Source organism: Melanostigma gelatinosum, assembly GCF_949748355.1.
Source record: "Melanostigma gelatinosum genome assembly, chromosome: 22".
NCBI classification, from domain to species: domain Eukaryota; kingdom Metazoa; phylum Chordata; class Actinopteri; order Perciformes; family Zoarcidae; genus Melanostigma; species Melanostigma gelatinosum.
Genome location: NC_136655.1, coordinates 1465572 through 1481966, shown reverse-complemented (window position 1 = coordinate 1481966; position 16395 = coordinate 1465572). Strand labels below are relative to the sequence as shown.

Here is a 16395-nt window from a genome sequence, read left to right as displayed (position 1 = left end):
CCTTAAACGCTACAAAATGTCAACGAGTTAAAACTCATGAAACTCTGAATGGGATTCTGGAAGAAGTTGCTGCGTTAAAAAGTTCTTTCATTTAAGTCACATTATTGACGTGTCAGCACATTGTGCAATCATCTCAAAGCTTTATTTAAATTGTGCAGCAAATACAAACATTAATCGTGAACATGAACTTTAAATACAGGAGAGAGTTTGTTGGTGCAGCTCTCTGGTCTGGAACGCAACATAGAAGGAAACCAAAGTGATTCGAGGTGCACTTGTTTTGCTCGCCTCAGCCTTTTGACCCCGGCTTGAGGGTGCTGAAGGGTTTGGAGTTCCGCAGCGAGCCGGAGATCTCCTGCAGGAAGCCCGCGATGTGCACGTCCTTCTCGGACTTCCTGCCGTCGAAGATGACCACCAGCGTGAAGTGCGGCTCGGGCCGCGTCAGGTAGTACGTGCTCTGCACCTTGTCGTCGTAGAAGTGCACCACCTTGTCCAGGGTGTTGAGCTCCGCGGCGCGGTCGCCCATCATCATGATGACGTTGGGCCAGTGCGTCAGCGGCCGCTCGCCCGACGGCATCGACACCACGGCGGGGAACTGCTCCACGCCCTTCGGCGCCTCCCGGTAGGAGTGCGGGTGGTGGTATCCGTGGCCCTGGAAGCTCTCCGAGCCGCGGTTGTCGAACACCAGCGACACGTTGCTGGCGTCGTGCTTGCGGACGAAGGAGCAGATCTTGCCGTGGTAGTCCGGCGCGGTGCGCGCGGTCTGCGCCCGCATGTCCGCCGGCGCCGCCTGCCGGCTCAGGGCTTCGTGGAAGTAGAAGCTGAACTTGGCGAGCAGCGCCGCCTGGAAGCGCTGCAGCCACGCGTACAGGTGCGGCGGCTGCGCGGCCTTCTGGGACTGGCCGCCGAACAGGTGCTTGCGGGTCTCCTTCTGCCGCTGGAACAGCTGGCCCCAGGCGGTGAGCTTGGAGCCGGCGCCGTGCAGGCTGAGCAGAGCCGGCAGGAAGCACCACTCGGACACCTGGACCTGGCAGCGCAGCAGCTGGGTCACCACGTCCACCTCCGTCTGGAAGCCCTCCTCCAGCCGGCCCAGGATCGGGTGGTGGAACCTGGAGGATGAGGAAGGTGTCAGCAACACAAACACTAAGGCTCCAGATGTTTGGTGTCAAACTGCTGACACACACAAATAATAATAAAAGGTTGAATTCTGCTTTTGTTGGAATAAGCAGAGCGTCTTCCTCCTCCAGCCCCATTCTGTCACTCTGTTTACGGCTTCTTCTTCTATAATGCTGTTTGTACTTTGTTAATCATGATGAACAAACTTGGAGCTGTATTTGTGCAGCACGGCCTCCAGCGTGGTCACCAGCTCCTCAGAGTTGATGCTCTTCTGGCTGCCCAGCGAGTGCATCTTCTCGTACAGGTCGGCCATCTCGGTGCGCGCCTGCGTGAAGTGGCAGAGCTGCTCCGACAGGTGACACAGCAGGTCCTCCAGGTAGGAGGCGGAGCCCGGCTGGCTGTGACGCCCCGTCGTCATCACCTTCCTCAGCTCGTTGTACAGAGACGTGTAGATGGTTCGGATGGAGTCCTTACGGCTGAAGAAGCTCTGGCCTCCTGGGGGGGGGGGAGAGAGACACAGTTCACATCCTCCAGCATTCGAGTGCTACAGCGCCATCTGGTGTTGAAACTGCTGCTATTAAGACTAGTTTTGTCAATGGGATGAAAAAAAATAATATTTCCATTCCAATATTTAATTATTTTGATATAAATATATATTTTTTTAATTATATTTAAGCCATAAAAAAGATTTAGAGATAATGCATCAAAAATATAACAAAATAATATTTTCAAATGGGCCATAAACATTTTTGCTATTGGTATTTCAGATATATTTTGACAGAATATTCCTACACTGATATCTAAATTTTTACGAAAGTAAAAGTACTTCCTTTTTTATATACATATATTTAATATTAGCTGCTTTTTTACTTCCGGTATTTTAATATTTAGTTTATGTATGCATGTATGTGTATGTATGCATGTATGTGTATATATACACACACACACACACACACACATTGTATTGCTATCTTTTTCACTGAAGTAAAGGTACGATTAATAATCAATATAATATACATTAAATTGAATAATATAATTTATATAAATAATATAAGAGTACAATATTATAATAAATATTATTTTACTTTTTTCAGACGCAGTATTTTTATTGCAGTAGTACTTAAGTTATATTATGACTTATATTAATTATTACCCATTTTCTGCCCGAGGAACGTCATGTGGTGGTACACCTTCTCCGCAGCGGCCAGGTGAGCCAGAGCCGCGAGCAGCGCGGTCCACGTGGCCCCGCCGCTCCTGCTGCCGTCCTTCTCCTTCTCCACGTAGTCCTTCGCTCGGTCGAAGGAGAACATGCCGAGCTGCGTGAAGAAGCTCTCCAGGGTGGCGCGCTCGCGAGGAACGGGCCGCAGCTCCTCCACGGCCTCCGATGACGTCATTGAGGAGAACTAACGGCTAGCCTGGTCTAGGTAAGAAAAGAGCATTACGACCGCGAAAACACGCGTTTTACCGACATCTTTGACAGTATGTATAGAAACGTATGTATCTTCGTGATTAAGACGGGAAAAAAACCCTTCAATTTGTATTTAAAACGACAACGTTTGATAAAAAACTGCCTGTGTCCAAGCTAACCGGATAACTGCAGGACGCCATGTTGTAAACAGTGGATGTAAATACTACGGCAAGCCAAGAGTACCAAAATAAATGCGTTTCGATCAAAAGTATTAATCCCACAGCGGGGAAATATGCAGAATAACAGCAGCAGAGTGGGTAGTCCAAACTAACAAGAGGCATAAGTATTTAAAAAAAAGATTAAAAACAAGTATACAAAAACAAGTACTGAAAGGGTATTTAATATAGTATAATAAATAGGTAAAAAATGAGTTTAATACTCTCTCTCTCTGTCTCTCTGTCTCTGTCTCTCTGTCTCTGTCTCACTCTCTGTCGCTCTGTCAGAAATATAATTTGACCAGAAACCAGACTGAGTGGTAATTTTTCATCATTTCTGCACCTGGTACTATCAACACATTTCAGGTAATGAATTGTCCATTATGTGTGCAGTATGTGTGAACTTTCCGTGTTTTGGGGTTCGTCCCCCGGGAGATGTTGTGCTTCATTACCTGCATTCTGCTTCATTTTCATGCAGAAATTTATGTTGGAAATATTTTTCACTGTGGACAGACCCAGATCCTCCAGCAGAGACCGGTCCACCGTGGACGGACCCAGATCCTCCAGCAGAGACCGGTCCACCGTGGACAGACCCAGATCCTCCAGCAGAGACCGGTCCACCGTGGACAGACCCAGATCCTCCAGCAGAGACCGGTCCACCGTGGACGGACCCAGATCCTCCAGCAGAGACCGGCCCACCGTGGACAGACCCAGATCCTCCAGCAGAGACCGGTCCACCGTGGACAGACCCAGATCCTCCAGCAGAGACCGGTCCACCGTGGACAGACCCAGATCCAGAACTCCGGAGGGAGGAGGAGAGCCCAGCTCCCGGTAGCAGCAGCAGCAGAGCCGCCTCCTCCTCCTCCTCCTCCTCCTCCTCCTCCAGGAGCAGAGCTTCTCCTTTCTGCCCTCACACAATGGTGGAGCCATGACGTAGTGTTCATACTCACTAAGTCTGTCGTCACAACTGAGCCGTACGATTCTATATGAATGGATAAAATAACTCCTGCTTTTATATAAAGAGAAGAAGTAATTTGACAAATAAATAAATGTTTAGCTTTGGTCCTCCATACATTATCTTCATCCGAACAATGTTCAGTGCCACACAAGAAACGACAATGTATTTATTTATATATGTATTATTTTATAAAGCAACAGGAGTAATAGAGAATGTAATTATTTAATTTATTTCCTCCTATCATCTACTACTCCACACTCCAGGCCAGTAGGTGGCGGTAATGCGCATCTAACCGCAAATAAACACCAAAGAAGAATATGGGCACTCCGCGTCACGTGATGTACCCGGAAGTTGTATTTAGAAAACTCTTCTGGGGGGCGCGGCTCTGTCATGTGACACGGAGCTTCAGTCGTCTCGTTCTACTTCGTAGTAACGATTTGGTTGTTTTCGTGAATATAATTCATAACGAAACACGAACTCCCGGAGAAGATTCAATCGGCCGAACTGTAAAATACTAAATAAACAAAGTGTTCGCTAAGTTAGCTTCCAACGTGACATTAGCGGACGTTAGCTCAAGCTAAGCAACGATGGCTCCGGTGAGTTTAACACACGCACGTGCTTTATTTAAATGTTTTATTTGAAGTTGTACCAATGGAGTGGTCTCACCGACGTCACGATCTCCTTAGTTACGAGGTCGGTCGGCCATGTTGGAGTACATACAGATCCTACATGGCGGCGCGTAAACAAGGAAGTGCGGCGAAAATACAATACTTTGAATCACTGGATAGTGCATCAAAGGTTCGCTACCTGGCCAAATTGAAGGTTATTGGTAACTTGGATCCCTATACGATGAGTGCAGATCGTTTCAGTGCCGATCCTACTTATCTTCCATCGGTAAACTACGCAAACATCTAACGTTACACGTATCTCGTGAACACCCCCAGTCCTCACACAAAAGACGAGTTGGAGTGCTACAAAGGGCTCGACGCTTATAATCAGTTTGTCAGTGGATGGGTCCGAGACGTCAAAGCAACAGTCGTCGACAATTCTCATCTCGTCATTGGAAGAGTAAATATATACAGATCTGGTCCGATATTTAGCAATATTCAATGTTTACTCAGCGCAAACAGACACGTGTGTTTGTTTACATTGTACGTGCACGTCATTGTGTGCGTGCGAGTTGTATATATATATATATACATATATATATATATATATATGATCTGACGTTAAACTCGTATCAAGCAATGCTGAGGCTGCATCTCTGTGTTTCGCCTGTTGTACACGCTCCACACGTCTCTGGTACAGACTGCTGTCACGGGCCGATGAAGCTTCGGTAACCTTCTCATGTCCAAGTTTAATTTATATTTCCTTTATTAAATACTGTTCACAAACGAATTTGTATATAAAATCACGTACCACTTATAAAGTGATCCGCACATACTCTAGTGTACGCCAAATTCCATTCCTTTATATCTCGAGAGATGCGTGACAGCCATTTCTGGCGACGTCGCTTGGATAGCTCCTTCGTGTCATTTCCTTGATGTGTAATGACCGCTGGCAAACGAACGAATGATTTCTTGTCTATCAGCTCTGCTGCCACAACCAAAGACAGCACAAAAGTTCACCACCGATAGGTTATGCGACTCAGCCGTGCATGCCAGTGGCTTTGTGTGTACTCCAACATGGCCGACAGCTAAACTGTGACGTCACACGAGACCACATGTAAAGGAGGAGTTAGTTAATGTGCTGTAGACTAAAGCAGGTTAAATGCTGCTTACACATTAATGCAGCATGAACTGCACTATTAATACTTTAACTGCTATTTACTGTGTCTAGTTGTAGTTTATTCTGTATGTTCCTGACTTGTATCGCAATACTTTGCATGCATATTTAATTATTCATATCTTTATATTCTGCAGAAAACCCTTTGGGCAATAAATGTGATTCTGATACTTACACACTTTGACTAAAGTAAATGTGTGTAGATATATAATATATATAGATATGTATACTTTGTGTATACATACACATTACATACGTCAAAGTAAAGGTTCAAAGGACTTGTACAGACTCATCCAGTCTTTTGGGCTCTTTCGTAAACACGTCTCCTCACACACTGCTTCCTTGTGCATCAGGGTAAAAAGGGGCGTTTTGTGTCTCAGATGATGATTCTTTTGCACAGAAAGAACTGTGGATATTTGGCCCCATGACTCTTTTACTGGTCCGTATGAATGAGACACAGTTGAAGCCGATTCAAAACAACCAGTTGCATTGAGGCAGATTGAGGGAATGTTCACCCACGAACAGCTTCTGTTTCATCCACATCTTCACCCGTTTTATCTGGAACCAATCTGAGACGGAGCCGTGTTTCCCCCGAGGAAATCCACAAGAACCACTCGTCGCACCGGCAGAAGATCAGATTCACCGCACTGAAGCAGAAGATACGGCGTTTATTCGAGCTGCTCCGCCTGTTTCTGTGCAGAGGATCAAATACCACGAGACAAAACAATGTAGTATTTAATAAGGCAGGTTTTAACCAGAGTCTGGTGCAGCGCTCACTCCACCTGAAACATTACATCACCTCCAGAGAACACCGAGCATCTGTTTCAACCAAACACTGATATTAAGAAACACAACAACAAATCCTCCTGCTCGTAATGACGAGTCTGTTTGTAACCGCGAGGTAAAGCCGGCTCCCTCGCACACCGACTGTGTGCAGGTGTTGTTTACATTCGACAAAGATGCAATTACAAGGAAAACTCTGCAGAGCGACTCCTTCACATCGTCACAAATAAAAATTCTAGCAGCTTTCAAAAGGCGTTTAATAATAAAAGGAGGAGGAAAGATGAAGAGAGATCTGAGATGAAGAGGTTCCCTTCATTGTCTGGAGCACGCCCGCTGATGTATCTGTGTATGTGTGTATCTGTGTATCTGTATCTGTGTATCTGATGTATCTGATGTATCTGTGTATGTGTGTATCTGTGTATCTGTATCTGTGTATCTGACTCCTGCAGCTCTGCTCTGACCGTCACCATGACCTCTGAGAGCGACGTGCTGATGAAAGAGTACATCAAGATGATGACCGATATGATCGTGCTGTGCGCCACTCTGGCTCTGTCGCTCTCCTTCTGGGTGATCTCCATCACCATCAGCAGCTACTTCGGTGAGTCCAGTCCATTAACACTTCACTCTGTTTAGTGTTGGTTCTGTCGCCCCCTGTGGACTAAAGTGGACGTGTCTCTGAGCACCAGACTCTTTAGAAAACCTCTCATTCTGCTGCAGCAGGTCTGACCGTCTGCTCCTCTCAGTCCTGCATTACATCCTGGTCTCCAGCAGCGTGGTGTCGATGATCCATATTGTTGTTTTGTTTTGTTATTTAAGGATCCAAACTGTTTATTTTGTTCCTCACGTCATTTAAACCGCTCTGGAGAAGTTTACATGTTCTCCTTTCATTAGTTCTAATCATCTTTAGTGGTTAATTGCATAAAAACACACAATTCAAACGATTAAGAAATACAAAAAACTGATTTATTGATGTTTTATAATCTGCTTAGAGGAAGTTAAACACAATTCATCTCTGATATCTATATATTATTTCCTTAAAACCACTTTATTTACTCACGTTTATCACCAAAAACTGCATTTTCACTTGAAACACTCTGATAAATATTAATAGTACCATCGCCCAATAGTATCCTGTGTCGTCCCATCCCGAGTAATCAACACATTCGTTGTGATTTTGAGAGTTAAACGCATCACAACTTGTTAATAAAAGTCTTTAATTCAAATCACAAAATGTAAATAATAAAGCTGGACTTTGTCTGTTTGCGAGGAAACGGTTGGAGAAGCTTATTGAACGTCACAAAATGTCTGCACTCGGTATAAACATGTGGTTCTGAGCTTGTTTGTTTGTTTGTGTTCTCAGGGACACTGCAGCCTGTGTCGCCGTGGCGATGGTTGTTCTCCATCTTGGTCCCCCTCATGCTGACGATCCGAGCGTCGAAGAGAGGAAGTCTGAGCTGCTCCGGAGCGATGGGAGGTGAGATCCGCTTCATGAATGACGTTCAGTGTGAGCGGAGGGAAGCGCTTCAGCTTCACTCGTTGGGTTTCTCTGGAGAAAACTAGGATCTCGTTCTTCATTCATCTGAAAGAAGGTTTTTGCACAAAAGATGTTCAGTGTCCGTAGTAAGAACGACATGAAAATGTACTGTACGTACTGTGCACTGTACTGTACGCACTGTGCAGTACGTACTCTGCAATGATCAAAGTGAGCTCATACCTCTGATGAATAAATAACTCCTGCATTTGTTTTTTGAATCTGAAATCAGATTTCTCGGACACGGCAGACAAACTAACAGCGAACGTCAATGCTCTGAAAATAACTCTTCACCGTTGTCTCCCGTTAAAGTTAGGAGTCGGCTATTTAACGGAGAAATAAAGCAAATGAGTCCCGGCTCATCTCTTCCTCTAATGCTCTCACTGGACAGTAAATGAGTGTTTTAACTTTAGAGCCGTTCTCCTTGTGGTGACTGATGGAGTCAGTCATCAGCATCGCTCTCTGATTAGATCTTCCGTCTCATTCGACATTAACGGCGTTTTACTTTGAAGCCTTGTTTGTCACATTTTCCCTGAAAACAGATAAACGGATCATTTAAAATCTCTCCTTCACGTCCGTTCAACTTTGATTCTGTGACGCTGGAGAAGTGACTTCAGCTTCTTGTCGTGTCTTTGTCCTTATGAGTCCATAACTATTCAAATGTTATATGAGGAGGATGTGACGTCATATGGCCTGCCAACATAGAACTATCATCATGTCACATCATATTAGAGTTTAACAGTTCACTGAAATGTTGTTCATCTAAAATGTACCAGTTTCAGTTGAAACCTTGAGACTCCAGATGATGGTGATTCTGTAATACTTAATATAAAACAGCAGAGCTGGCTAATGTGGACGAGTGTGACACCAAATGATCAATTTGTCCTGTGAGGTTCTCTCTGAAGTGTCTTGTTTGTCCTGTGAGGTTCTCTCTGAAGTGTCTTGTTTGTCCTGTGAGGTTCTCTCTGAAGTGTCTTGTTTGTCCTGTGAGGTTCTCTCTGAAGTGTCTTGTTTGTCCTGTGAGGTTCTCTCTGAAGTGTCTTGTTTGTCCTGTGAGGTTCTCTCTGAAGTGTCTTGTTTGTCCTGTGAGGTTCTCTCTGAAGTGTCCGTTTGTCCTGTGAGGTTCTCTCTGAAGTGTCTTGTTTGTCCTGTGAGGTTCTCTCTGAAGTGTCTGTTTGTCCTGTGAGGTTCTCTCTGAAGTGTCTTGTTTGTCCTGTGAGGTTCTCTCTGAAGTGTCTTGTTTGTCCTGTGAGGTTCTCTCTGAAGTGTCTTGTTTGTCCTGTGAGGTTCTCTCTGAAGTGTCCGTTTGTCCTGTGAGGTTCTCTCTGAAGTGTGTTTGTCCTGTGAGGTTCTCTCTGAAGTGTGTTTGTCCTGTGAGGTTCTCTCTGAAGTGTGTTTGTCCTGTGAGGTTCTCTCTGAAGTGTCTTGTTTGTCCTGTGAGGTTCTCTCTGAAGTGTCTTGTTTGTCCTGTGAGGTTCTCTCTGAAGTGTCTTGTTTGTCCTGTGAGGTTCTCTCTGAAGTGTCTTGTTTGTCCTGTGAGGTTCTCTCTGAAGTGTCTTGTTTGTCCTGTGAGGTTCTCTCTGAAGTGTCCGTTTGTCCTGTGAGGTTCTCTCTGAAGTGTCTTGTTTGTCCTGTGAGGTTCTCTCTGAAGTGTGTTTGTCCTGTGAGGTTCTCTTTGAAGTGTCTTTGTCCTGTGAGGTTCTCTTTGAAGTGTGTTTGTCCTCTGAGGTTCTCTCTGAAGTGTCTGTTTGTCCTGTGAGGTTCTCTCTGAAGTGTCTTGTTTGTCCTGTGAGGTTCTCTCTGAAGTGTGTTTGTCCTGTGAGGTTCTCTTTGAAGTGTCTTTGTCCTGTGAGGTTCTCTTTGAAGTGTGTTTGTCCTCTGAGGTTCTCTCTGAAGTGTGTTTGTCCTGTGAGGTTCTCTCTGAAGTGTCTTGTTTGTCCTGTGAGGTTCTCTCTGAAGTGTGTTTGTCCTGTGAGGTTCTCTTTGAAGTGTCTTTGTCCTGTGAGGTTCTCTTTGAAGTGTGTTTGTCCTGTGAGGTTCTCTCTGAAGTGTCTGTTTGTCCTGTGAGGTTCTCTCTGAAGTGTCTTGTTTGTCCTGTGAGGTTCTCTCTGAAGTGTGTTTGTCCTGTGAGGTTCTCTTTGAAGTGTGTTTGTCCTCTGAGGTTCTCTCTGAAGTGTCTGTTTGTCCTCTGAGGTTCTCTCTGAAGTGTCTTGTTTGTCCTGTGAGGTTCTCTCTGAAGTGTCTGTTTGTCCTGTGAGGTTCTCTCTGAAGTGTGTTTGTCCTGTGAGGTTCTCTCTGAAGTGTCTTGTTTGTCGTGTGAGGTTCTCTCTGAAGTGTCTTGTTTGTCCTGTGAGGTTCTCTCTGAAGTGTGTTTGTCCTGTGAGGTTCTCTCTGAAGTGTCTGTTTGTCCTGTGAGGTTCTCTCTGAAGTGTGTTTGTCCTGTGAGGTTCTCTCTGTCCTGTGAGGTTCTCTCTGAAGTGTCTGTTTGTCCTGTGAGGTTCTCTCTGAAGTGTCTGTTTGTCCTGTGAGGTTCTCTCTGAAGTGTCTGTTTGTCCTGTGAGGTTCTCTCTGAAGTGTCTTGTTTGTCCTGTGAGGTTCTCTCTGAAGTGTCTTGTTTGTCCTGTGAGGTTCTCTCTGAAGTGTCTGTTTGTCCTGTGAGGTTCTCTTTGAAGTGTCTGTTTGTCCTGTGAGGTTCTCTCTGAAGTGTGTTTGTCCTGTGAGGTTCTCTCTGAAGTGTCTGTTTGTCCTGTGAGGTTCTCTCTGAAGTGTGTTTGTCCTGTGAGGTTCTCTTTGAAGTGTCTGTTTGTCCTGTGAGGTTCTCTTTGAAGTGTGTTTGTCCTGTGAGGTTCTCTTTGAAGTGTCTGTTTGTCCTGTGAGGTTCTCTCTGAAGTGTCTGTTTGTCCTGTGAGGTTCTCTTTGAAGTGTCTGTTTGTCCTGTGAGGTTCTCTCTGAAGTGTCTTGTTTGTCCTGTGAGGTTCTCTCTGAAGTGTCTTGTTTGTCCTGTGAGGTTCTCTCTGAAGTGTCTGTTTGTCCTGTGAGGTTCTCTCTGAAGTGTCCGTTTGTCTTTGATGTGTTGAACTCGTGTTTCTCAGCTCTGCTCGTAGGATTCGTGCTGACGATGGCGAACTACAGCTTCTTCTCCGCTCTGCTGGCCTTCTTCATCACCTCCTCCAAGCTGACCCGCTGGGGAGGAGCACATAAGAGGAAACTAGACGCCGAGTACAAAGAAGGTGAGAGACGTGAAGGTGTGCGCGCTGGTCTATGTTTTTAATCGATTCAAAGTGTTCATATTCATGTTTTTGTTCAGGGGGTCAGAGGAACTGGATCCAGGTGTTCTGTAACGGAGGAGTTCCCACAGAGCTGGCTCTGCTTTATATGATCGAGGTAAACAAACGCATGCAGTGGAATAAGTACAATATGCACCTCTGAGATGCAGAGAAAGTACAGTAGAAGTACCTTGGATGTAATCAAAGCTTCAGTTGTGTCTCAGGTGGGTCCCGGTGAGATGCCCATCGACTTCAGCAGACAGTACACGGCCTCCTGGATGTGTCTCTCTCTGCTGGGAGCTCTGGCCTGCAGCAGCGGGGACACCTGGGCGTCGGAGGTGGGGCCTGTTCTCAGCCAATCACAGCCCAGACTCATCACCACCTGGAAGGAAGTCCCAGCGGGTGAGACGAGTCACAGGGTGTCCAGCTACGACTAAATATAGATTTTATTTATTAAAAGCAGCTTTACAAGATAAACAAGGGACACAAGAATAAACATATCGTGACAATATTGTAGTACTTGTAAAGAACACGAACATTAAAACTCTTCTAAAAAGGGGGAAGCCATAGTTTGAGCGGTTGATTTTAAGCTTCGTTTTGGTTGATTTTAATTTTTTTTTAGATGAAAGCGTTTGTCACACGTGGTGTGTTAAAGGACCGTAGGAAAGATGAAAACCTGTTGACGGTTTATACAGCTTCTGGCTACGATACACGCTGTAGTTTATTACACGTCTCTGTTTCATCAGGTCGTTAGTTTAACATTCACATGAGCTGAAGCTGCTGTATGCTCATGTAGAGAGTTATACGTTCAGAATGAATGTCGTCTGTTTACGGAACGTAAATGTACTTTTGTTCAGTCGGATCTACTTTCTCTCCGCTCCAGGAACGAACGGAGGCGTCACCGCCGTCGGACTGGTCGCCAGCTTCCTGGGCGGGCTGGTGGTGGGCGGGGCTTATTACGTAACGCAGCTCCTGTTGGTGGACGACCTGAACCTGGTGAACCCTCAGTGGCCAATCATGGTGTACGGGGGCGTGGCCGGGCTGCTGGGGTCGATGCTGGACTCTTTCCTGGGAGCTCACATGCAATACTCGGGTAGGAACACATTATTATTATTAACTTATCATTTTCTCACGCCCGAGTTGACATCTTTAAATCGCTAGTTTGTCTAAAACCCAAAGATACTCAGAAAAATGTTGAGACGATGTCTTTATAAAATACTATGAGAATATATACTGTGACTTTCTAAAGATAACTGAGCTCCATGTGAGTCAGCAGATCTTCTTCTTCTGTAAACTACGTTCCTCTCGTCTTCAGGCTTCGACTCGAGCATCGGGAAGGTGGTGAACTACCAGTCGGCCACGAGCCGGCGGATCTGTGGGAAACCGATCTTAGACAACAACGCGGTGAACCTGTTCTCCTCCGTCCTGGTCGCTCTCATCCTGCCCGGGCTGGCGTGGGGGATGTGGCCGCAGTAGACATTTTACAGTGTGTCATACATTTACTCAATGATGCAACTGAGTTGAACAGATTCAATAAATACTGCCGCCACACATACAATAATCTCGATATATTTATGTCTTTCACTATTTAAGATATACTTCTAGAATTGTCTAGCAATAATTTATACAGTCATGTTTTCAAATGATCCTCAGTTTAAAGTTACGTCTCATGCATTTAAAAAGCTATTTCCTTCCATTGGCTGGTTTGTCAATAAACTGGTTCATTCTAAATGAAGGGTGTTGTGTGTGAATCTGTCACAGTATAGCGTGTCATCTTTACATATACTTGGCGCCATCGTTGTGGACCACAGGCCGGAGTACATCACTCCGGTAGTACAAGAGGACTCTGTTTACATCAAAGGCGTTGGACAGTGTTACTGATGTGAACTTGTGTGTTGAGATTTTTGTTTTCTTGCTGCTGCATTCCTCCTGATGCAGGTTTTAATATTCACAGGAATTTGTTTAAAAAATATATAGAAAGTCAGAGTATGTCGTAAAAATATATATAAGTCATATGATAGAATGTCGTAAAAATATAAAAAAGTGATCATTCATTTATTCAATTCTTCACACACCAAAGCCGTGGTGTTATTTTAATCACTCTGCCCGTTTTACATTTATTGTCCACTTGATGGCGCAGTAGAGCAAATGAAGCTTCGACCCATGTGTGAACCAATTGGATGGAAAGCGTCATCTCGCCATCACTAGAAAATATCCTGTGTGTGCCAATGTACAGGGTACCCCAGACTCACCTACTGTCCGCAACCTCTCACCACAAACTCCAACAAGTGCCGCTCTCATAGTTTACATAAACACAGTATGAAGTGAAGTTCTTCTGAACTCCGAGGCTTCCTGCCTTTTATCTGCGGCTCTCCCTCTGCCGATTGGCCAGCCTGCCGCTGGTGCCATCCCACCCATCAGGACAACCGGCCCCCACAGGTGGAATCCAATCACCCGATTGACCTGTTAGGAGAACTGAGGGAGAGAGAAAAAAGTCAGAGTACAGCATGTCGGAAAAAGTCACATATTATACTATGACTTTTTTTTTGGCACGCTATACTCTGACTTTTTTTGACATGCTATACTATGACTTTATTCGACATGCTATACTCTGACTTTTTTCAACATGCTATACTCTGACTTTTTTCGACATACTATACTATGACTTTTTTGACATACAATACTGTCGAGACATGTTACACTATGACATTTTTCGACATGCTATACTATGACTTTTTTCGACATACAATACTTTGACTTTTTTCGACATGTTATACTATGACTTTTTTCGACATACAATAATTTGACTTTGTTCGATATGTTATACTATGACTTTTTTCGACATACAATATGACTTTTTTCGACATACAATATGACTTTTTTCGACATACAATACTATGACTTTTTTCGACATACAATACTATGACTTTTTCAACATGTTATACTATGACTTTTTTCGACATGCTATACTTTGACTTTTTTCGACATACAATACTATGACTTTTTTCGACATGTTATACTATGACTTTTTTCGACATGCTATACAATGACTTTTTTCGACATGCTATACTATGACTTTTTTCAACATGTTATACTATGACTTTTTTCGACATACAATACTTTGACTTTTTTCGACATGCTATACTATGACTTTTTTCGACATGCAATACTTTGACTTTTTTCAACATGCTATACTATGACTTTTTTCAACATGTTATACTATGACTTTTTCCGACATACAATACTTTGACTTTTTTCGACATGCTATACGATGACTTTTTTCGACATGTTATACTATGACTTTTTTCGACATGCTATACTATGACTTTTTTCGACATGTTATACTATGACTTTTCGACATGCTATACTATGACTTTTTTCAACATGTTATACTATGACTTTTTTCGACATACAATACTTTGACTTTTTTCGACATGCTATACTATGGCTTTTTCGACATGCTATACTATGACTTTTTTCAACATGTTATACTATGACTTTTTTCGACATACAATACTTTGACTTTTTTCAACATGCTATACTATGACTTTTTTCGACATGTTATACTATGACTTTTTTTGACATGTTATACTATGACTTTTTTCGACATACAATACTATGACTTTTTTTCGACATGTTATACTATGACTTTTTTCGACATGTTATACTATGACTTTTTTCGACATGCTATACAATGACTTTTTTCGACATACAATACTATGACTTTTTTGGACATGCTATACTATGACTTTTTTCAACATGATATACTATGACTTTTTTCGACATGCTATACTATGACTTTTTTCAACATGTTATACTATGACTTTTTTCGACATACTATACTATGACTTTTTTCGACATACAATACTTTGACTTTTTTCGACATGCTATACTATGACTTTTTTCGACATACAATACTATGACTTTTTTCGACATGTTATACTATGACTTTTTTCGACATGCTATACAATCACTTTTTTCGACATACAATACTATGACTTTTTCGACATACAATACTTTGACTTTTTTCGACATACAATACTATGACTTTTTTCGACATACAATACTATGACTTTTTTCGACATGCTATACTATGACTTTTTTCGACATGCTATACTATGACTTTTTTCGACATGTTATACTATGACTTTTTCGACATGCAATACTATGACTTTTTTTCGACATGCTATACTATGACTTTTTTCGACATGCTATACTTTGACTTTTTTTCGACATGTTATACTATGACTTTTTTTGACATGTTATACTATGACTTTTTTCAACATACAATACTATGACTTTTTTCGACATGTTATACTATGACTTTTTTCGACATGCTATACAATGACTTTTTTCGACATACAATACTATGACTTTTTTCGACATACAATACTTTGACTTTTTTCGACATGCTATACTATGACTTTTTTCGACATGTTATACTATGACTTTTTTTGACATACAATACTTTGACTTTTTTCGACATACAATACTTTGACTTTTTTCGACATGTTATACTATGACTTTTTTTGACATGTTATACTATGACTTTTTTCGACATACAATACTATGACTTTTTTTCGACATGTTATACTATGACTTTTTTCGACATGTTATACTATGACTTTTTTCGACATGCTATACAATGACTTTTTTCGACATACAATACTATGACTTTTTTGGACATGCTATACTATGACTTTTTTCAACATGATATACTATGACTTTTTTCGACATGCTATACTATGACTTTTTTCAAAATGTTATACTATGACTTTTTTGACATACAATACTTTGACTTTTTCGACATGCTATACTATGACTTTTTTCAACATGTTATACTATGACTTTTTTCGACATACTATACTATGACTTTTTTCGACATACAATACTTTGACTTTTTTCGACATGCTATACTATGACTTTTTTCGACATACAATACTATGACTTTTTTCGACATGTTATACTATGACTTTTTCCGACATGCTATACAATGACTTTTTTCGACATACAATACTATGACTTTTTTCGACATACAATACTTTGACTTTTTTCGACATGTTATACTATGACTTTTTTCGACATACAATACTTTGACTTTTTTCGACATGCTATACTATGACTTTTTCGACATGCTATACTATGACTTTTTTCAACATGTTATACTATGACTTTTTTCGACATACAATACTTTGACTTTTTTCAACATGCTATACTATGACTTTTTTCAACATGTTATACTATGACTTTTTTCGACATGCTATACTATGACTTTTTTCGACATGCTATACTTTGACTTTTTTCGACATGTTATACTATGACTTTTTTTGACATGT

General features: G+C 42.4%; 2 protein-coding genes across 3 annotated transcripts; one reads left to right on the top strand and one right to left on the bottom strand.

Annotated features, from left to right (window-relative positions):
- Nucleotides 1-116: 116 nt before the first annotated feature.
- Nucleotides 117-2716, bottom strand: kics2 (KICSTOR subunit 2). 2 transcript variants are annotated; one of them, XM_079294358.1, is made up of 3 exons: nucleotides 2267-2716; nucleotides 1320-1608; nucleotides 117-1106 (listed from the first exon to the last, which is right to left on the bottom strand). In XM_079294358.1, exons 1-3 carry the CDS (start codon nucleotides 2505-2507, stop codon nucleotides 287-289), a joined length of 1350 nt encoding a protein of 449 aa, XP_079150484.1. In that variant the 5' UTR covers nucleotides 2508-2716; the 3' UTR covers nucleotides 117-286. The 2 variants fall into 2 exon arrangements, with proteins under 2 accessions (XP_079150484.1, XP_079150485.1); XM_079294359.1 differs by having other exon boundaries at nucleotides 1320-1605.
- A 1363-nt stretch (nucleotides 2717-4079) lies between these two features.
- Nucleotides 4080-12783, top strand: tmem19 (transmembrane protein 19). Its single transcript, XM_079294234.1, has 8 exons — nucleotides 4080-4290; nucleotides 6712-6860; nucleotides 7623-7736; nucleotides 10886-11023; nucleotides 11101-11177; nucleotides 11284-11461; nucleotides 11943-12152; nucleotides 12375-12783. Exons 2-8 carry the CDS (start codon nucleotides 6731-6733, stop codon nucleotides 12533-12535), a joined length of 1008 nt encoding a protein of 335 aa, XP_079150360.1. The 5' UTR covers nucleotides 4080-4290; nucleotides 6712-6730; the 3' UTR covers nucleotides 12536-12783.
- Nucleotides 12784-16395: the final 3612 nt, after the last annotated feature.